The sequence below is a fragment of the Mytilus trossulus genome, chromosome 11, assembly GCF_036588685.1.
Source record: "Mytilus trossulus isolate FHL-02 chromosome 11, PNRI_Mtr1.1.1.hap1, whole genome shotgun sequence".
Classification (NCBI taxonomy): Eukaryota; Metazoa; Mollusca; class Bivalvia; order Mytilida; family Mytilidae; genus Mytilus; species Mytilus trossulus.
The window spans coordinates 44,485,282-44,506,155 of NC_086383.1; the positions used below are offsets into that span (position 1 = coordinate 44,485,282).

General features: G+C 31.5%; 1 protein-coding gene across 1 annotated transcript in view; it reads right to left on the bottom strand.

Moving 5' to 3' along the window:
• Positions 1 to 1,909: 1,909 nt before the first annotated feature.
• Positions 1,910 to 20,874, bottom strand: part of LOC134690078 (gamma-tubulin complex component 6-like) — a 45,882-nt gene continuing 26,917 nt past the window's right edge. Inside the window, exons 36-48 of the mRNA XM_063550053.1 lie at positions 20,246 to 20,414; positions 19,369 to 19,526; positions 17,582 to 18,471; positions 15,112 to 15,192; positions 14,614 to 14,773; positions 11,878 to 12,019; positions 11,098 to 11,254; positions 7,433 to 7,470; positions 6,458 to 6,590; positions 5,999 to 6,053; positions 5,436 to 5,597; positions 4,170 to 4,369; positions 1,910 to 2,076 (exon numbers count right to left, since the gene is read on the bottom strand). Coding sequence (XP_063406123.1) covers positions 1,985 to 2,076; positions 4,170 to 4,369; positions 5,436 to 5,597; positions 5,999 to 6,053; positions 6,458 to 6,590; positions 7,433 to 7,470; positions 11,098 to 11,254; positions 11,878 to 12,019; positions 14,614 to 14,773; positions 15,112 to 15,192; positions 17,582 to 18,471; positions 19,369 to 19,526; positions 20,246 to 20,414 — 2,437 coding nt within the window. The 3' untranslated portion in view covers positions 1,910 to 1,984. The remainder of the gene's footprint in view (positions 2,077 to 4,169; positions 4,370 to 5,435; positions 5,598 to 5,998; positions 6,054 to 6,457; positions 6,591 to 7,432; positions 7,471 to 11,097; positions 11,255 to 11,877; positions 12,020 to 14,613; positions 14,774 to 15,111; positions 15,193 to 17,581; positions 18,472 to 19,368; positions 19,527 to 20,245; positions 20,415 to 20,874) is intronic.

The following is a 20,874-nucleotide window of genomic DNA, read 5'->3' on the forward strand; positions in this document are numbered from 1 at the left end:
ATTTGCCATATGCGGAACAAAATCATATACCGTAATTTACACGGTCCAAAATAAGGCATGAAAATACTTTGTCCATTGGTTAAAATACCTCAAATAGTTCGACACGTGGTCTAAATATATTTCTCTTTGAATTCACCTCAAGTTTTCATTTAAGTAAACAATGACATCAAAAGCAATATTTTGTGTCAGCGTAGGGCTATGTTTACACCCATCCTCAGTCCACCATTATTAATGAATCTCCAAAGTTTAAAGTTAATCACTAAAGGCAAACATGAATTATGAAATTGAGAATGGAAATGGGGAATATGTCAAAGAGACAACAACCCGATCAAAGTGTTGACAACAGCTGAAGGCCACCAATGGGTCTTCAATGAGCGAGAAAACCCTTCATCCAGAGATGGTTCTCAAAAATTACCTTTCAACTGTGAGATCTATTACTTTGTGTCATTTTTTTTAAATTTTTCTTGTGCTTCTTAAAGGTCTGTTAATTCAACCTAATTTTTACAGTTTGCTCTATGTTTTGTTGTGACTTGTTACATCATTGCTCCAGGTTAGGGGTATGATTGAGTGCTCACAAATAACTATGCCACCTTCAGAATCCTTTACTTCAGTTGTTGTTGTTTGCTGTCTGTTTAATTTATTTCTTGTTTGTTATGTCGTAAGTGATGCCTATTTTTATTGGAATTGTTGTTACATTTTGTTGTTAGGGACTTTTATAGCTGACTATATGGTATGGGTTGTGTTTAATGTTGAAGGCAGTATGGTGACTAATTATAAGTTATATTTGTTTAAAATCAACATCATTTGGACTTTATTGGATACATTTTCCATTGACAACCATACCACATCTCCTTACTTTGCATATATACCAACATTCTTCAGGGAATAAGATACAGTTACAGGGGAGGTTATGACTTGCTAACATAAAAAGTTATTTAGCGACGTCAAACTGCAACATTTCAGTAAAAGATGCATTTTTCGACTGATTTTTATCCTTCAAACTGATTTAATTTGAAAACAAGTACATGGACCCCTACTTTTTTAAACGACATTTTGTTTCATTTTGCACGGAAATTATGTGAACCAAATTTTATAAACTGTAAATAGTACGATTTTTTTAATTTTCGATAAATATACAGCAAGGAATTACGTTTTTTCCCCAGTTAATAACCATTTGGTAAATATGAGTTATTTCTGAATAAAAAATGTATAAATTTTAAGGATACTTATACAATACAGAAAGTACAAATTATTTAACAAAAAACAAAGTGTTTATTTTGTAAAACAAAAAAGTTATGTCTTTCTTTCGAAAGGGGAAATATGGCCTCAAATCCGAATTTTTATACAAAATTTTAACCTCATTTTACTCAAAAAGTAGCACATGAAGGTATATTTTTTATAGCATATTTGATTTAATCAGATAGAAAATAGTCTATATGGAAATTTTTCATCAAACTGTAAATACAGGATCAAAACTGTATCGTATGCCCTTAACACATTGGTAAAGTTTTAAATAGTACTTCTTCCTAAATGTTGATACCAATCAGGTCTGCATTTTATTTGAATATGAAATTTCAATTTTGTTTCTTTTGGAAAAGTCTGAATTAGAGTGTATAGAACAAAGATGAGTAATTACACATATTTACAACTTGTTATTTTTTTTTGTAAATAAATTGGGTATTAGTTTTCACTTTTGAATAGTTTTATATTTGTTATTTTATGGCCTTTTATAGCTGACTATATGCGGTACAGGCTTTGCTCATTGTTGAAGGTTATATGTGACCTAAGGTTAAATTTGTGTCAGTTGATCTCTTGTGAAGAACTGTCTCATTGGAAATCATACACATCTTCTTTTTTATAAATAACAAGTTTCCTTCAAACTTAAGATGCATGGATAAATTCAAAACAGTTCACATATTTTTTTCTGTTTATTCTAAGCAATTATCACAGATATATAAAATATTTGTCAGAATCAGACCTGTTTCTATCTGTCCTTGTAATAGTCATTAAAGTTCAGTCTAAGTAATAATTCCTGAAGATGAGGCTGATATCCTCTTACAGACAGTTTATATACAACTGAAATAGAAAACAATAAAAAGATTATTAAAAATTTATCTTGTGAATGTAAAATATACATCATTACTATTAAAATATACATACAATATACAAGGAACCTGTTGTTTAGTGGTTGTTTGTTGATGTGGTTCATGAGTTTTTCTCGTCTCTATTTATATTAGACCATTGGTTTTCCTGTTTGAATGGATTTACATTAATCATTTTTGAGGCCCTTTTAAATTTGGTGTTCGGTGTAAGCCAAGACCCTGTGTTGAAGGCCATACTCTGACCTATAATGGTATACTTTTTACAAATTGTGACAGAGGACTAAAAGGTGTCCCATTAGCACTCACACCACATTTTATATCAATAGTTCATACTTGATACAAAATTATATCCCTGTGTCTGCTACCCTCCCTTCAAGGTTAAACATTATTGGCAAAGAAGCAAAAGAGATTTTATTTGTCCGTCCCATTCTTGGCAAAGAAGCAAAATAGATTTTATTTGACCGTCCCATTATTGGCAAAGAAGCAAAATAGATTTTATTTGTCCGTCCCATTCTTGGCAAAGAAGCAAAATAGATTTTATTGGAGCGTCCCATTCTTGGAAAAGAAGCAAAATAGATTTTAATAGACTGTCCCATTCTTGGCAAAGAAGCAAAATAGATTTTATTTGACCATCCCATTCTTGGCAAAGAAGCAAAATAGATTTTATTTGACTGTCCCATTCTTGGCAAAGAAGCAAAATAGATTTTATTTGACCATCCCATTCTTGGCAAAGAAGCAAAATAAATTTTGTTATTTGAATAAAATGATGTTTTTCTTATCCTGGACATCATTTTGTAACAAAAGTAATACATAGCTTATTCCCTCATAAAGACTAGAAGGGCTGCAGAACAACAATATTTACTGGAAATGGTAGTTAAGGGTATAAAAACTAGAACTGCTACTTAAAGCAATATGTTGAATTTCATCATTACTAATTGATGGTTAACATTAAGTTTCAGATAATTTTCCTTGAATTCTTCTGCTTTACCTAAATTTCAATAAAATTGAGAATGGAAATGGGGAATGTATCAAAGAGACAACAACCCGACCATAGAGCAGACAACAGCAGAAGGTCACCAACAGGTCTTCAATGCGATGAGAAATTCCCGCACCTGGAGGTGTCCTTTAGCTGGCCCCTAAACAAATATATACTTGTTCAGTGAAAATGAACACCATACTAAACTCCATATTTATAGATTATAATATTAAGATGTGTGATGGTTAAATTTTTATGTTCTCCGTTCTGAACACACATACTCAATCACTCCTGGGAAGCTCTATTATAAGGGAAAGGAATTATAAAATTTACCCTTACTGTTCAACAATCATGATAACAACTTTCTGAATTTAAAAATAAATCAGGAATGTGCTCATGTGAAACATATGATGCCCACGCTTTCATATCATATAAAGGGATATAACTGAAGAATGGTAAAGGTGACAATAACCAAATGTGTACTTGATCTGATTTGCATGGTAATAATTATTGTGTATAAGTTTAAGAAACTTTGGTTGGATGCAACGCTAAGTTAGAGAATGTAAACGAAAAATTCAGCAATTTTTCCATTTTACTCTAGGTCTAGAACAGTAAAAGTGATACCCCCAAAATTCATATTTGATCTGTGTTTTGTGGTACTTAGCAAAGTGTATAAGTTTCATATTATATGGTTGAGGCTAACTTGAGTTGGAGAAAAGGAAACAAAACATTCAGCATTTTTTTCCATTTGTAAAGGTGCATAACTCTAGAAAGATTAAAGTGAAACCACCTAATTAAAACTTGTTCTGTGTTTTGTGGTAATAAGCATTGTATATCAGAAACGGCTTCATTTGTATAGGGGCATAACTCTAGAATGGTTAAAGTGAGACAGCCAAAATTCAAACTTGCACTATGTTTTGTGGTACATTTTGTAATAAGCATTAAGTTTAATTATTAGTAAAAGTCAACCTAAAGTTAAAGAACAAAAAACAACTTTGTGACGGATGTATGTTGAGACAGACATGAGTAAAACTTAATGCCCACACCGCTATAGTGGGGGCATAAAAAATCCAGAATTTTAAAATACTCACCTTTGAACAAAAACACAGAATATTCTCTAAAGGCTTTGTAGAGAGACACCATATTTACAAAGTTTGTATGTGTTAACTGTCCAGATTCTGGGTCAGTATACCACTCAGCATTAATCAACTGAACACGGAATTTCAGAATGAGGCTGAATATGTCCTGTATTATCTTCATCACTGGACTAGCCTTCTTGTTCAGTAAGCACCTATTTAATATGAATATGACAATAGATATAAAATTATGGCATATTTTGTATTTTAAACCGTGAGTAAATTATCGTGTTGTTATTGGTTTAACTCTGTTACGTCATCTGCTAATGATGTTTTGTTTCATCATTTATTTTTCTTCAAAACACAGCAGATAAATTCGTTGAACAGTTCACTACTTCGGACTATAGAGGGGGAGTAAAATCCATATGTGATTCGTCCTTTGGCCTCTGTATTTTACTAACCCTCAATGGATCCTTAGGGGTTCAGTGGTGAACCATATCACTTATATTATTGGAATTATAATAATTGAGCTTAATTTTGTGGAATTTATTTCTTAACTCTGCCTTTTATTCACAAACTTAAAATTAAGTCCCTTTACAAACTATACTTATAAAGGGAGAGACTGATTTCATTGAGTGGCATTTCCTCTGAAACCATACAAAGTTTGCAACGTTTGTGATATGATGTATAAATGTAGTGTTTTGTACTTCCCAATTTTGTCTGTGAAACAATCTTTTTTCCACAGATATGCCAATTTTTGAGAAAATATCATAATTTGGAGACTGTTATTGATCCTTGTCTTATTGCATACTCAGTCAACGTACTGTCTAGGAAATTAAAAAAATCTTTTGTTTCAACACTTTTTGCTATTGACCCCCCATTTTGCGGGCATCTTTTAGTATAAATAAAAAGAAAAGAAACTGTTACATAAATAATTTGTTTGCAATATGTAGATTTAACAATTTCTTAAAGTCCAAAACACAGCCATATTAGGTTAACTTTAAGTTAGTGGTTCTTTATAAATAAGTTTCATTTTAAATCAACAACAAATACCAACCTAAATATAGTTTTGTTGAGATATTCTGAATGTATTCTGTGTAAACAAATACCAACCTAAATATAGTTTTGTTGAGATATTCTGAATGTATTCTGTGTAAACAAATACCAACCTAAATATAGTTTTGTTGAAATATTCTGAATGTATTCTGTGTAAACAAATACCAACCTAAATATAGTTTTGTTGAGATATTCTGAATGTATTCTGTGTAAACAAATACAAACCTAAATATAGTTTTGTTGAGATATTCTGAATGTATTCTGTGTAAATCATCCAGGTCCTTGACATCTGTCGTCAGAGATTCTGTGAACTCCTTCCATGATACATGTATAATCTGACTGGCTACGTATCCTTGCATCACCTTCACAAAATGTTGCATCTCTTGTCTAAAATAGAATTAAATAGGCATGAGTGAAAAATACTCCTCAAAGATAACAGGGTGAAAATTTTGTACATCAATTCCCTCAGTCATTAAACTTTGCTAAGGACTATGACCCAAAAATTTATTAAACAACAAAACTGGTATTTCTATTAGTTGATTTCTGAGTCAAAATAAGAAAAAAAAATAGTGAAAAAGTACAACGTAAAAGAGTATTGATACTCTGAAATTTTAAAGATTTGAAAATGTGTTGTTTGGACATGATATGATTTTTTATAATTTATTTATTCTTAACAGATTTCCTTTTCATTACATTGACTTTTAATGTAAATTAAATAGAAAAGGCAAGGAGTCATTTGTTTTTAATTTGACAATTTGGTTTGAAAAAGAATTTAATAAAAAATTTACCTGTACAACTGTAGCTGTCGAAACTGTACACTATTTCCTGCCTTGTGAATAATTGCTGTAAAAGACAATTTTTGTTAATTTAACAAACATTTGCTCTGGTTTTTTTTGTTGGGCCATGTCAATATTTCTTTCACCAAGGTGTTGTCGGTTTTTGTTTTTTATTGGCCCTTTTTCCATTCAAACCTTTTTTTTCTCGTTTGCATCTGAAACCGGTGATTTAATAGTGTGCTAAAATCAATCAAAGAACTTTCACAGGGATTTTATTTTTTCTGAAAATCTCTAGAAACCACGGCATTTTAAAACAAAACAAAGAGCAATGTTTGTTAATACCAATGTAAATGTACCCCAATCACATACTATATTTTGTCATTAAGCAAACAATAGTCAATCAACCATACCTCAGTTTGTGGATTTAAGTTGTACTAAGAAGGGAGATAACTACAAACAATGTTGACTTACCTCCCCTTTTCAGTCTGTGCCACACATCTTTAAGACTCCAGACAATTCTTTTGAGTTGAAGCATGAAGGAGAAGACTTTACTGTATTTGCATATTAAACTGTCTGTGATCACAATGTTTAATGGCCATACAACCTGGAAAATATAATGAAATAATTCAGAATGGTAATACTCTTGGCCTTGTATTAGAAAAAAAAATTGTTGTTAAAAGCCACTTTTAGCGACGCTGGCTATATCATGTTAATAGACTAACTAACTTCAGCTGGAAAACTGGCAATTCAAAATTTGTATATTAAAAATTAGTGTCAAACACACTCATAACAACCACGAAAAGAGAAACCAATCTATTAAATAACTTCGCATTAAGTTTTTTAGACTTTTTATAAGGTTGAAATTTATTTTACAATAATACTAATGGCATCAAATACTGCTTCTGGAAAACAAAGTTGAGAATTGACAAGCAAAAAACAAGAATGTGTCCCCAGTACATGGATACACCACAGGTACTATCTTGTTCAGTGGACCGTGAAATTGAGGTAAATCTCTAATTTGGCATTAAAATTGGAAAGATTGTATAATAGGGAACATATGTACTAAGTTTAAAGTTGATTGGACTTCAACTTCATCAAAAACTACGACGGACAGATGGACAGATGGACAAATGAACAGACCAAAAAACATAAAACCCATCTACTAATGTAGGTGGGCCATAAAAAGTGTCTAATAAAGCATGTATGCATGATAGATCATACAAGTATTATTATCATTTGTAACCAGCAAAACGTTTTAAAACATTTTCATTCTTTTACAATAGGTCAATTAGTCAAGAATTATTTTTCCTGAAAAGTTTCTTCATAATTCTAGCACCATTAAAGGTTACTAACTCTGCTTGTTCTTTGAATATTTTCCATAACATATTTATCTATTTCAAACTTAACTGCATAAAAGCAGATATATTGTAATTAATGAAAACCTACCTTATATCTCAATTCTAGACAATCCAGAGTATCATGTGCTGTGAAAATAGAGAGTATAATATAATATAATAATTTCATTTTGGATGTAACACATCTTCTGATTGGCTGACGTTATTTTGTTGTCAGCCCATAGACATAATGTAGTCATGTGACTGTGATGTCAACAACATTTTTTCATGGTTTTCTACGGTTTAAAATGAAATTAAGAATTAAATTATAAGAAATGACTGTAATATTTTCTGTCTATTCGAAATAAAATAAAGTAGAGGCTCTAAAGAGCCTGTGTCGCTCACCTTGGTATATGTGAATTAAACAAAGGAAGCAGACAGTTAATGACAAAATTGTGTTTAGGTGATTGTGATGTGTTTGTACATCTTACTTTACTGAACATTCTTGCTGCTTAAAATTATCTCTATCTATAATGAACTTGTCCCTGTAGTTTCAGTGGAAAATATTGGTAAAAATTTACAAATTTTATGAAAATTGTTAAAAATTGATTATCAAGGACAATAACTTCTTAGGGGGTCAATTGACCATTTTGGTCATTTTGTATTTTTGAGTCTTAAATTGCTGTACATTATTGCTGTTTACAGTTTATCTCTATCTATAATAATATTCAAGATAATAACCCAAAACAGCAAAATTTCCTTAAAATTACCAATTTAGGGGCAGCAACCTAACGACTTGTCCAATTCATCTAACAATTTCAGGGCAGATAGATCTTGACCAGATAAACAATTTTACCACTCGTCAGATTTGCTCTAAATGCTTTGGTTTTTGAGTTATAAGCCAAAAACTGCATTTTACCCCTATGTTCTATTTTTAGCCATAGCGGCCATCTTGGTTGGTTTGCCCGGTCACAAAACACAAATTTTAAACTAGTTAGCCTAATAATGATTCTGGATATGTTTGGTAAAATTTGGCCCAGTAGTTTCAGAGGAGAAGTTTTTGTAAAAGTTAACTAAGATTTACGAAAAATGGTTAAAAATAAAGGGCAATAACTCCTAAAGGGGTCAACTGACCATTTTGGTCCTGTTTACTTATTTGTAAATCTTACTTTGCTGAACATTTTTGCTGTTTACAGTTTATCTCTATCCATAATAATATTCAAGATAATATCCAAAAACAGCAAAATTTCTATAAAATTACCAATTCAGGGGCAGCAACCCAACAACGGGTTGTCCCATTCATCTTAAAATTACAGGGCAGATAGATCTTGACCAGATAAATAATTTACCCATTGTCAGATTTGCTCTAAATGCTTTTGTTTTTGAGTAATAACCAAAAACCGCATTTAACCTCCATGTTCTATTTTTAGCTGTGACAGCCATCTTGGTTGGTTGGCAGGGTCAAAAAACACAAATTTAAAACTAGATACATCAATGATGATTGTGGCCAAGTTTGGATTAATTTGGCCCAGTAGTTTCAGAGGAGAAGATTTTTGTAAAAGATGATGGTGATTTACGAAAAAAGGTTAAAAATTGACTATAGAGGGCAATAACTCCTAAAGGGGTCAACTGACCATTTTGGTCATGCTGAGTTATTTGTAAATCTTACTTTTCTGAACATTATTGCTGTTTACAGTTTAACTCCATCTATAATAATATTCAAGATAATAACCAAAAACAGTAAAATATCCTTAAAATTACCAATTTAGGGGCAGCAACCCAACAATGGGTTGTCCGATTCATCTAAAAATTTCAGGGCAGATAGATTTTGACCTGATAAACAATTTTACCTCCGTGTCAGATTTGCTCTAAATGCTTTGGTTTATGAGTTATAAGCCAAAAACTGCATTTTACCCCTATGTTCTATTTTTAGCCATGGCGGCCATCTTGGTTGGTTGGCAGGGTCAAAAAACAAAATTTTTGAACTAGATACATCAATGATGATTGTGGCCAAGTTTGGTTTAATTTGGCCCAGTAGTTTCAAAGGAGAAGATTTTTGTAAAAGTTAACGACGACAGACGCAGGACAATGAAGCCGGACGCCAAGTGATGAGAAAAGCTCACCTGGCCTTTTAGGCCAGGTGAGCTAAAAATGTGGTGCACACTGTTAAATAACCCACTTCGCACGTATTTCAGTGTGCACCAATTTTTTTTATATTATTTCTTCATAGACAGAAAAAATATTACAGTCATTCCTTAAATATATTAATTTCAGTTAGCTGATTGAAATAACTTTCAACTACTATGGATTATTTAGTTTATTTTTTTGTATACCAATCTTCATGGATTGCAGAAAAATTGTATTTCCGTGGATACTTAAATTTTGTAGTAGTCAAATTCTGCATACAATATCCTATAAGGAATTGGTATATCTTTGAACATTCACCTATAACAAAGAAAATAAGTCTTCAACCAATAATGAATTGTAGAGAGCCGTGGTGTAGTGGTTAGTGCATCGGACTACTAACACAAAGGTTCCTGGTTCGATTCCTGTTTGGGATGAAAATTTCAGGAACTCAATTTTCGGCTCTCCCTTGACACGATTTGCGAGTATGGTCTTAAGGAAACGATGATAGTCCGTCGGAAGGACGATAAATGGCCGCCCTGTGTTAAGAGAGAGCCATATCTCTTGCACGTTTGTAGATTTCGAAAAAGAGTAGGCTAATGCCGCTACAAGGCAGCACTCGCACCCGCAAAGTGGAAAGGGATTAATATAAGTTGCAAAACTTGTTTCCCAATCCACTCTAAATAAATATGTTTAAATTAATAAAAAATCATTGGTATCCATAGAAGTCACATTCTAATGCACAATTTTGTTTGGTTAATGTGACCAATTTTTATGGCATCAATTCACAATTTTGTTTGGTTAATGTGACCAATTTTTATGGCATCAATTCACAATTTTGTTTGGTTAATGTGACCAATTTTTATGGCATCAATTCACAATTTTGTTTGGTTAATGTGACCAATTTTTATGGCATCAATTCACAATTTATAGTTACAGTAAACTTAATTTGCAGCCATCAAATCACCAATTGATGCTGTTAGAGCTTAAAATACAATACAGTTATCTCCTAATTGTTAATCCATAACAGTACAGGGAGGTATGCAAGTAACAAATGTAACTGGGTTAAACATGTTAGTAGGATCCAAACTATCCCCCTGTATGTTTTTTTTTCTATTTACCTGTATAGTTTGATTGTTTGAGTAAACTAGAAACTTTTTTTAAACATTTATATAATTTTTTTTTTTTTTTTGGATTAAGTTTTTTCGATAAATATTGAGTATCAGATCTTTTCAAGAAAAAACATATCAAATTTGTATATAACTTCAATTTTGATGATAAGAAAATTCCTAAGTCAGGAATCTGATGTACAGAAGTTGTCGTTTGTTTATGTAATATATACGTGTTTCTTGTTTCTCGTTTTGTTTATATAGATTAGACTGTTGGTTTTCCCGTTTGAATGGTTTTACACTAGTAATTTTGGGGCCCTTTATAGCTTGTTGTTAGGTGTGAGCCAAGGCTCTGTGTTGAAGGCCGTACTTTAACCTATAATGGTTTACTTTTTAAATTGTTATTTGGATGGAGAGTTGTCTCATTGGCACTCACACCACATATCTATCTATCAAATTTTATGCTATATACAGCATATGAAATTTTAACAAATAGAACAATTCACACATTTGGATCCATAGTATTTTACAAACTTAAACCCACCTGTTTGTTGTAGAACCTGAGGTACATATTTTATGGCAAAACTCAGGTTATCTGCGTAAACATCATCAGCATGCATAGAAGATCTAAGTGATTTGGTCAGGACACCATTTAAAAATACTGGGTTCAACATCTCTCTTGGTTTTGGATTGGATGACAGCTGAAATCATACAAAATAAATATCATGAAGTCACTATATAAATATAAATACTGTAAAAGCAGAAATTTTTGTGGAGGATTTAATTTAATTTTATTTATTTGGTGGAAAGAATATATCCACAAAATTAAAAAAAAAACGGAAATGTAAAATCACTTCCACTTATTGGAAACCATAAAATCTTATAGATACAAAACCACGAAATTTTAACCCCACAAAAATAAGTGTTTCTTTTAGTATATAAATTTTTCTGCACATTCATACAATTTCCTTCATTTTAACTATGTAGTCTTGTAAGGTAACTATGGTTTAGGGTTTTTTGTTAGATGTTCAGACTCCTTGTTTTTTTTCCTATGATACACGGTAAAATATTTGGCCCCATATCACCAACTTTTCTTTTAATATAAGACTTCAATAGCTCCTAAAGGTCACTTACCAAAATTTAAGCAGATTCTAGATTTCTTTTCTTATGATTTGAAACCCAAATAATGTCAATGCAAAATATATGGTTAAAGTTTGAGTCAGCCTTTTCATGCCATTTTGAAATTTAAATATCTTGAAAAGGAGTTCCATAACCTATCAATATTTTTTTTTCCTATTTTGTTCCTAACTAAAGGTTGATTTACCTTATCAAACAGTAAATCACTAAAAAACTGTGAAAAGTCGCCATCTCCCATCAATAAATATCTTCTTAGAGCCTGGAAATGTTCCTCTATCTGGAGTTCTACTGTGAAATAATCTATAACACTCTTGTTTACTAGGGAAATTCTGAAATATACAGAAACCAAATCAAACACGTAAAAAAGTTGTACATTAATAGTTAACACATGTTTGGTTAATTATAGTAAGGTCGGCTCAATTGGTATATTGAGTTCATGCACAAAATGAACTCAGGTGGTTTAAAGTCATTTATGCCATTGCAGTCAAAGTGTACAGTAGCATTTTGCCAAATAAATAATATCATTAATTACATTATTTATTTTCAGATTTGTAGACCACTTGTATGGGGAATCCAGTACAAGCTGCTTAATACCAGCTGCATGCAGTGTATTTATATGAACTTTCCACAATATCATATTCATAATTATAATAAACTGTTATCACAGAGATATGTGTTGCTTTTTTGTAATTTTTTTTTTTTTTTAAAGTAATCATACTTCATCATATATTTAGTACAAAATACAGCTATTTTGTATATTTAATAAAGGTTCTTTTTTCCAGTCTGTATCACCTACCCTGTATCGCATACCCCGTATCGCATAGCTAAACCCGTATTGCATACCCCGTATCGCATGGTAAAACCCATATCGCATACCTTTTTTTTCTTTTTTTTTTAAATTAAACATGAAGTCATTTTTTTTGGTTTTTTTTGGCCGAAGAAAAATTCCTCAAAATAGGTCAATTTTTTTAATGACGTCATTGTTTGTTATGTAATGTCACGAGCGTCAAGTTTTCATATTGTAATTGACGTCATGAACATCAAGTGTTCACAACATATTTTTTGGCACACTAAATGCAACTATAAAAAATACAAAACACTCAAATAAATACAATAATAAACAAAATATTTTTAAAACAACAGATTGTAAGTTAACCCAGGTGCTTCGTATAAATTATTTTAAGGCTTTGAAACAAGACAAAAGCAGAACTGAAGGTAACCCAGGGCTATGGATAAAAGACAGTTCATGGAATATAATACTCTTCTGTTGAAATATATGATAAAGCGTATAATACATGGCAAAATCCGTATCACATGCCGTACCACCCTCGACCAATATCATCCCTCGGGCTGATATTGATGTCTCGGGATGATACGACATGTGATACGGATTTTGCCATGTATTATTCTCTATTTATTGATATTTTTATATTTGTTAGTGGATACATCAAATACCGGTATCTTATCCCGGCCTCGTTAACCGTTAGTAGCATATAACTAATTTGATTAGTATTTGTTAGTTTCTTTAACTGTAATATATACATTCATAAATCATTGTAAATTATAATATATCCAACTAAAAACATTATCAATATAGAATGATCAATAAATCTGAATAGATAAAAAAAATAAAAAAATTATAAAGAATAAATAAATAAAAAACACAGGAGTTTTGAATTTTGGAAAAGAAATTAAAAAAAATAAAATAATAAATATATTTTACTTGCAGGATATATTTATTCGAATATTTGCATACAGGCAATAACTTAGAGGAACCTACATGTAGTTATAAACATAGACAAAACATAAATTTTGTAATTTTGATAATAAATAATATCCATGGTAATGAGATGTGCTAATACTAATACAACTGAATACCAAACATATTCGACTTACCACTAGTGGTTCACCATAAACGAGACCTAATCACAAACTACTGTGGATTCATTTATTTTCGTGGGTACCAATTTTCGTGGTTTGAGGAAAATTGACATATTCGTGGATATTTAATTTCGTGGTTTTGGCAAAGCCTACACTCATTCCTTTAGAACATTTGTTTTTCGTTGAACATTTGAATTCGCGGTTCTCCTGTACCAACGAAGTCCACGAAAATTGGTATCCAACGAATATTAATGAATCCACAGTAATACATTGTTGATGCTGACGCTGGAAACAGCATACCTATGTCTTGCTTTTGACTCCATAAAGTGAGACAATAAAATGTGCGCTTGTCTCTGCAAGTGGCGTCTCCCATGTACGAGTTTGTGGTTATTTGTTAAATATTTTATATTCGTCTGAGTTTACAAATGAGAATTTAACAAGGAAAGGTACCTAGAAATCTTGACTTATGTGATTTTTTTTATAAAGAAAATGTATGAGAAATTATGTAATTGCCTCTGATGTTAGTACCTTGATATAGGAAGATGTGGTGTGAGTGCCAATGAGACAACTCTCCATCCAAATAACAATTTAAAAATTAAACCATTATAGTTAAAGTACGGCCTTCAACACGGAGCCTTGGCTCACACCGAACAACAAGCTATAAAGGGCCCCAAAATTACTAGTGTAAAACCATTCAAACGGAAATTGCATGTTTAAATGGAGCAATCCTCAATGACATGAAGATCTTTTTTGATGATTAAAAATCCTTCTGCTCTTTTATGTGTAGTCCATAAGGGGTTCATAAAAATTCATGCCATGTTGATGAAAATGTGGATTTAACTTTAGTTACAAGGGCAGGTGATTTATAACTTTCAATAGTTAGCTTCCATCTTTTTTTTTTTTTTTTTATAAATTGTGTTTTTTCGACGAAAATTGCTCCATGTGAACACTTTTATCTAATGTCTTTCGGTTAATCAAGTAGAAAATCTTATCATGTGAACACTGTACAAATTATGAATCAGACAGAAATATGTTGACTTACTGTGATCTGAGAGGCTTTGTAACAGAATGTTTGAATAGTTCAGGTAAAGGCATGTATTTATAGATGTCCACATTTGACCGTAAATTGATTCCGTAATCGCCGAATCCACCGTACAATGTGGAAACAGACGATGACAACAAATCCACAGCTGGTTCATGTTCTGGAATAGATATATTCAAAATTTAAAATTTGTAAAAGGAGAAGTAAACAACTTATCTTCATGCACATATACATGTACAATACTTTAGTTGATCTTGGAACATTCAAATATGTATGCAAAACTTTTTCAAATCACTAAATAAAACATCAATGAAATACAATTTTTACTAAAGACACCAAAACTGGTATCCACTAAAGTAAATCAATCAACAGTAACAGTAAGAAAGTTAAGCAGCACATATTTTGGAGTCATTTTCCCCACATTGGGATATCAGAGTACTGCTACATAGTACTTTATAATTAAGTTTTAATTTATAGTTCTAACAACAAATGAATTACCTAAATGGTCAAACTGGTCCTCATAAGTGAATTTCTCTAAAACTTGCACTTCTGTAAAAACTACAGTAAAACCTTTTGTATCTGAAAAAACAAAAACAATCAAATCAATAGTAAAGATAATTTTCATCTTTGTTGGTATTTTAAAATAACATGTTGTTAGTTGCTGTTGCTGTAAGGCTTTTCTACCTCAGGCATAGATTACCTTAGCTGTATTTGGGAACACTTTTACGAACTTTGGTCTTCAATGCTCTTCAACTTCGTACTTTATTTGGCTCTTTTTTTTTTAACTTTTTTGGATTGGAGCGTCACTGATGAGTCTTTTATAGACGAAACGCGCGTCTGGCCTATATATAAAATTTAGTCCTGGTTGGTTTAGTGGTTATCGATTGTTGCTGTGTTATATCATATAATTTTTTTCTATTTTAAACCTAAAAATACAATGAAATAGAGGATTTTGTAAAACTTTTTATTAATTAATCAGTCTCTTAACATACAACTTTTTTCCTTGATGAACCAGTTTGCTGAACATTATAGACTATAAAATCTTAGAAATCTGGTTTGAAATGATCTATTGTAGATACTAAGTCTAACCAAATTATTTCTGAAAATACGTTTTTACCATTAGACTCTTTTAAGCCATTCAAAGAAATCTGAATCGTAATTTTGTTTGATAGAAGTATTCATATTATATGTTATTCAGGTCTCAGACAGGGTATATACTGTGACATTCCCGGCTTAGAGTTTATATCCCCTGAGCCGAAGGCGAAGGGGATATAAGCCCTAAGACGGGAATGTCACAGTATATACCCTTTCTGAGACCTGAATTACACATATATTACGGATTACCCCTGACTTAATGTTATTTTCCAGAGCAGGTATTTGTTGACAACACATATATTATATCAGTTGAAAAACACAACCTGATATGTTTGGCATACGTAAAGGATTTTCTAATTTGCTGTGAACATAATATTATCGTGTATGTAATAATTAATAATAACAGTTTTAACATTAAATTTAAGTATTAATAGTGTAAATTGCGTGATTTGTATCAAAAATGTTTTATTGACTGAAGCACGTCATTATTTTCCCTCTGTGAGCCTCTGACAGTCTGATGGCTTTTGACTACGTCACATAGTAACCGGTTTTATGATGACGTTTTAGAGGTTCCAATTGGGGATAAAAACGTCGTATATACCCCGGCAGTTTCCTGAATATATACTGACATCTCTGTGTTGTTATCCAATCACAAACCTCGACACATTTGTAATCCGTAATATAAGACCATATTCAATTTGTCATAATCAAAGATTTATATTTGCTTTAATTTTCTATTTGCAAAATTTGTAAAAAAAAATTACTCAAGATCAAGAAGCCCTAAAAAAATTGTGGTAAAAAAAAACTCATTACTATTACAAGCATATTTATGTGAGTAGGAAATTCATGTGATGTCAAGGGCTAACAAATAACCCTTATAAGTTGTGCATTATCTCTAATATTATTCTTGCTAAAGGTATCTTTACCTTAGATTTTCAATATCAACTCTCAAAACCAATTTGTACATTGTATGTTAACATTTTACATTCTTTTTATAAAACTAGTGTCAAAATAAATAGAGAATTGAAATGATTATGAAAAACAAAATTAGTTACCACATGTTTAACTTCAGTGGTCCTTTAACCATGTAAACACAATTGGTTACCACATGTTTAATTTCAGTGGTCCTTTAACCATGTAAACACAATTGGTTACCACATGTTTAATTTCAGTGGTCCTTTAACCATGTAAACACAATTAATTGGTTACCACATGTTTAATTTCAGTGGTCCTTTAACCATGTAAACAGAATTGGTTACCACATTTTTAATTTCAGTGGTCCTTTAACCATGTAAACAGAATTGGTTACCACATGTTTAATTTCAGTGGTCCTTTAACCATGTAAACAGAATTGGTTACCACATTTTTAATTTCAGTGGTCCTTTAACCATGTAAAAACAATTGGTTACCAATGGTTTGCTTTCAGTTGTAAATAGTCCATTTGCCAATTAACGATTTGGATCTGTTATTACACACTTTTTAACCAAATTACTTCCCTTTGTCAATCGTAGACTGGTTCCATACCGGACAAAATTGGCTTTAGCCAATGCAAAGCATGATGAATTGAAAGTGATGTATCGGACGTTTAACTAATTTTTCATGAAAAATAATTTCTGATGTCAAAAGTATTTAGTTAAAAACAACTAATTAATGTTATTAAAAGATTTGAAAACCTTATAAATTACTCACATTACACACAGTTAGATTTGCTCTTTCTGCTAGCTCTCCATTGTAAATAAAAATGTATGTCTGTCATACGGGAGACAACTTTTTTAGGGATCTCTAATTACGGGGTCAATTACAGAAGTTGGAAAATAGCCTATTATTCATGAACAAAATAGTAACCCCCTCATTTGTATAATATACAAATTACCTGTTTCATCATATGACCTGTTATGTTTGTCTCCATACAACAGTTTCTGTACGGTTGAGTCAGAAGAATGGCCGTATACATTAATGGACTTAAACTTCTCCAATCGGAGGGCATCGTGGTCAATCATTTCTGATTCCTTTGTTGCCCACATCTGTTCAGACTTTTTAATTCTCAGTCTTTTAATAACAGAAGGCTCAGACTCTTTAGAGGCATACATGTTTTTACTTATCCTTATTCTTGGCTTAATGCCAAAATCTCTAAGCTCCGATTCCAATGAAGCGTGAAAATGTAAGGAGCGTTTTAATTTTGGCGCTGCTATATCAACTGAGTCTAATTTGGTCATTTGAGAGGGATGACCAAAAACACTCTGCTTTTTAATTTTCCATACAGCAGCTGTTGATTCTGTATTAGAATCCATGTCTTTATTTCTCTTTAATTTTGGAAAGTTAGTTTCTTGTACATTTGTTGACTCTTTTGTTGATGACATCATAAGATTGGGTTTAATATGTGGACGGATTTTATCATCGTTCGACTCAGTTTCTTTTGTAGCATGCATATCTTCCCGTATTTTTATATGGCTCTTATACTCCTCCTCCTGTTTAGATTCTTTGGTAGCATGCATTTCTCCGACCAGCCTGACAGAATATTTATCTTTCTCAACTCCTTCCGATTCTTTCGTAGCGTTAGCATGCTGATATGTCTGAATACCAGATCGACTATCAATTTCCTCCGTTTCAGCAGAAGCAGAGAAAGAATCGTTCAATTTTATTCCTGTTTTGACTCTTGGTGAAGGCAGACGTTTCATTCTTGGTGTTGAAGGTCTTCCAGCTGTTGGTAACTGTCTTGATGGAGATTTGTTTTCATCAAGATTTTCAAATACACTTTCTTCACTATGGTAAAAAAAAAATATTATTCAGTAAAATGAAATATTGAGGCACATTGTTGATTATACATTTTAGTGAAAAAAAATTGAGGTTACAAATTTAAAATAATGAAAGCATTCAACATATTTTGTTAAAATTTGAATATAAAGAACCAACTAAGGGGTTTGTGTTGCTAAGTCTTAAGTATTCTATGTTGTGTCTTGTGTACTATTATTTGTCTGTTTGATTTTTTCTTTTTCAGCCATAGCGTTGTCAGTTTATTTTTTATCTATGAGTTTGACTGTCCTGCTGGTATCTTTCATCCCTCTTTTAAGGCACTTTCTGATATATAAACAAAGTCATGCAAACTTAGAATAAAATATTAAATACATCTTCTTTTAAAAATTCACGAAAATCTGATGAATTAAAGAAAATCAAAATCAGATACATACAACAAAGGTAATAATGTCTGATGCAAATTAGTCCAGAGAAGAACTGATGGATAGGCAACATGTATTGCTGGTCTAAATAGTGAGTGAATAATCCACTTCAATAAAATTCAGAAATTTCAGTTACTTGTACTGGAATTAATTTTTTTCCAACATCAAGGTCAAGGCTTTCGTGTAATTGTATCTTTTCTTATCCATTTTCTATTTAATTTCTACTTGTACATTTATTTCAACAGTAATACTAAATATACTTGAAAGGAAGAAGGGTTACATAGTGCTTTATTTCTTCCTGGAAGAAAATGTATATATTGGTGGAAAATTCAAAATTTATCTGTCCATGTTCTCATGTACTTTGTAACATATTTCTATATAAGTAAATTTCAGCTATGAACATATGTAATAAGGTTAATCTCAGAAACTTTGTACATTTTAAATCTTGCCTTCCCCTTCATCCCTTTCTCAAATTTTATCTTACTCTGCAAGTTCATCTCTTGCCCAATCAGGCATCTGTACACCTCCCTTGTTTGCCCACTTTGGCAAAGTGCTATCCCCAACGACTTTAGGTTTTTTACTTGATAAGCCTTTATCTGCCCAGGCTGGTAAGGCAACTGTATCAGGAAAATCTTCTGCTTTCTAAAAATAGTATAGCAATATATAGTTGTAGCCATTTGATATGATTTAATTTCACGGTTTTCAAATTTACTTGATGTAGTTTAATATGGAAAGATCCAAATTTTACATGACTATTTATATTCATGTTATTTTTCTACTCTTGATAGTAGTGAAAATAAATCGCGAAAGAAAATTAGTTGGTTTACAGTAATAATTTTAATTTCATTATTTAAATACAGCACATCATATTTCATCAATATCATCATACCAATGAACAAAACATCAATCCCTATACTTCAATCAATATAATATAAATTGCCCTGATGATGCTTTACTAGCAACAAAATATAGTCTTATTTGAAAAGCAGTCAGGTCGTTTCTTTATTATTCATGTATTTCTTCATTAAAATCTACTTAAGGCATGACTGTATTATTTTTTCTTTCTATGAAAATAATAATATAAAAAATGTGGTGCACACTGAATAACGAGCGTAGCGGGTTATGTTAAAGTGTGCACTACATTTTTTATGTTATTTCAAATAGACAGAAAAAAATATTGCAGTCATTTCTTATAATTTAATGCTAAATTTCATTTTATACAGGAGTAAACCTGGAAAAAATGTAGATGATGGTCACATGACAAAATTATGTCTATGAGCTGATAAAAAAAAAAACATCATCCAATCAGATGACACAACAGTTGACACATCCAAAATTAAATTAATTGAATTTAAACAGACCTTAGGTTCTGGATTAGCCTCCATTTCTGTCGACCATTGAGTTTGATCATGTTGTAGAAAGTTGATTCTGTCCAGATCTAATTTAGCTCGTCTGACACGCCATAATGCTTTCTGTTCTCTAAAGGCAGCTTCTTCTGTAAGCTTGCTGTAGTACTCTTCTATTTCTTCTCTGAAATAATAATTAAAATGTTTCATATTTTCAAATATCTTCCCTTCCATATGTCAGACCAGAGTTTTCTTTCAATATTCAGGTATAAACATTAAAACATTTTATAGAGAATAAATTCATAATATTGTGTTGGCTGATTCAGCTAGACGTATAATTTAATAAAGCATACACAACATCTAGTCCCCTGGCCTGTAGTTTCTTTTATTATTTTGTTTGTTTGAATTCAAATGCAAAACTTAATCCACAGGAGATATTACCAAGAACTTAACAAATTTGGTCCACAAGAACACACCTATTGTCCTGTGAAGGATACCCCACTGACATGACTAAGAAAGTAGGTGTCTGAAGGATCCAAAGGTGATCAAACATTACAACTATTCAATGTCGAGATGTTAATAAATATTATTTGGCTCAGAAGAAACAGAAATAGTTGCTGACAGAAAAATAACCTGAGACAAGG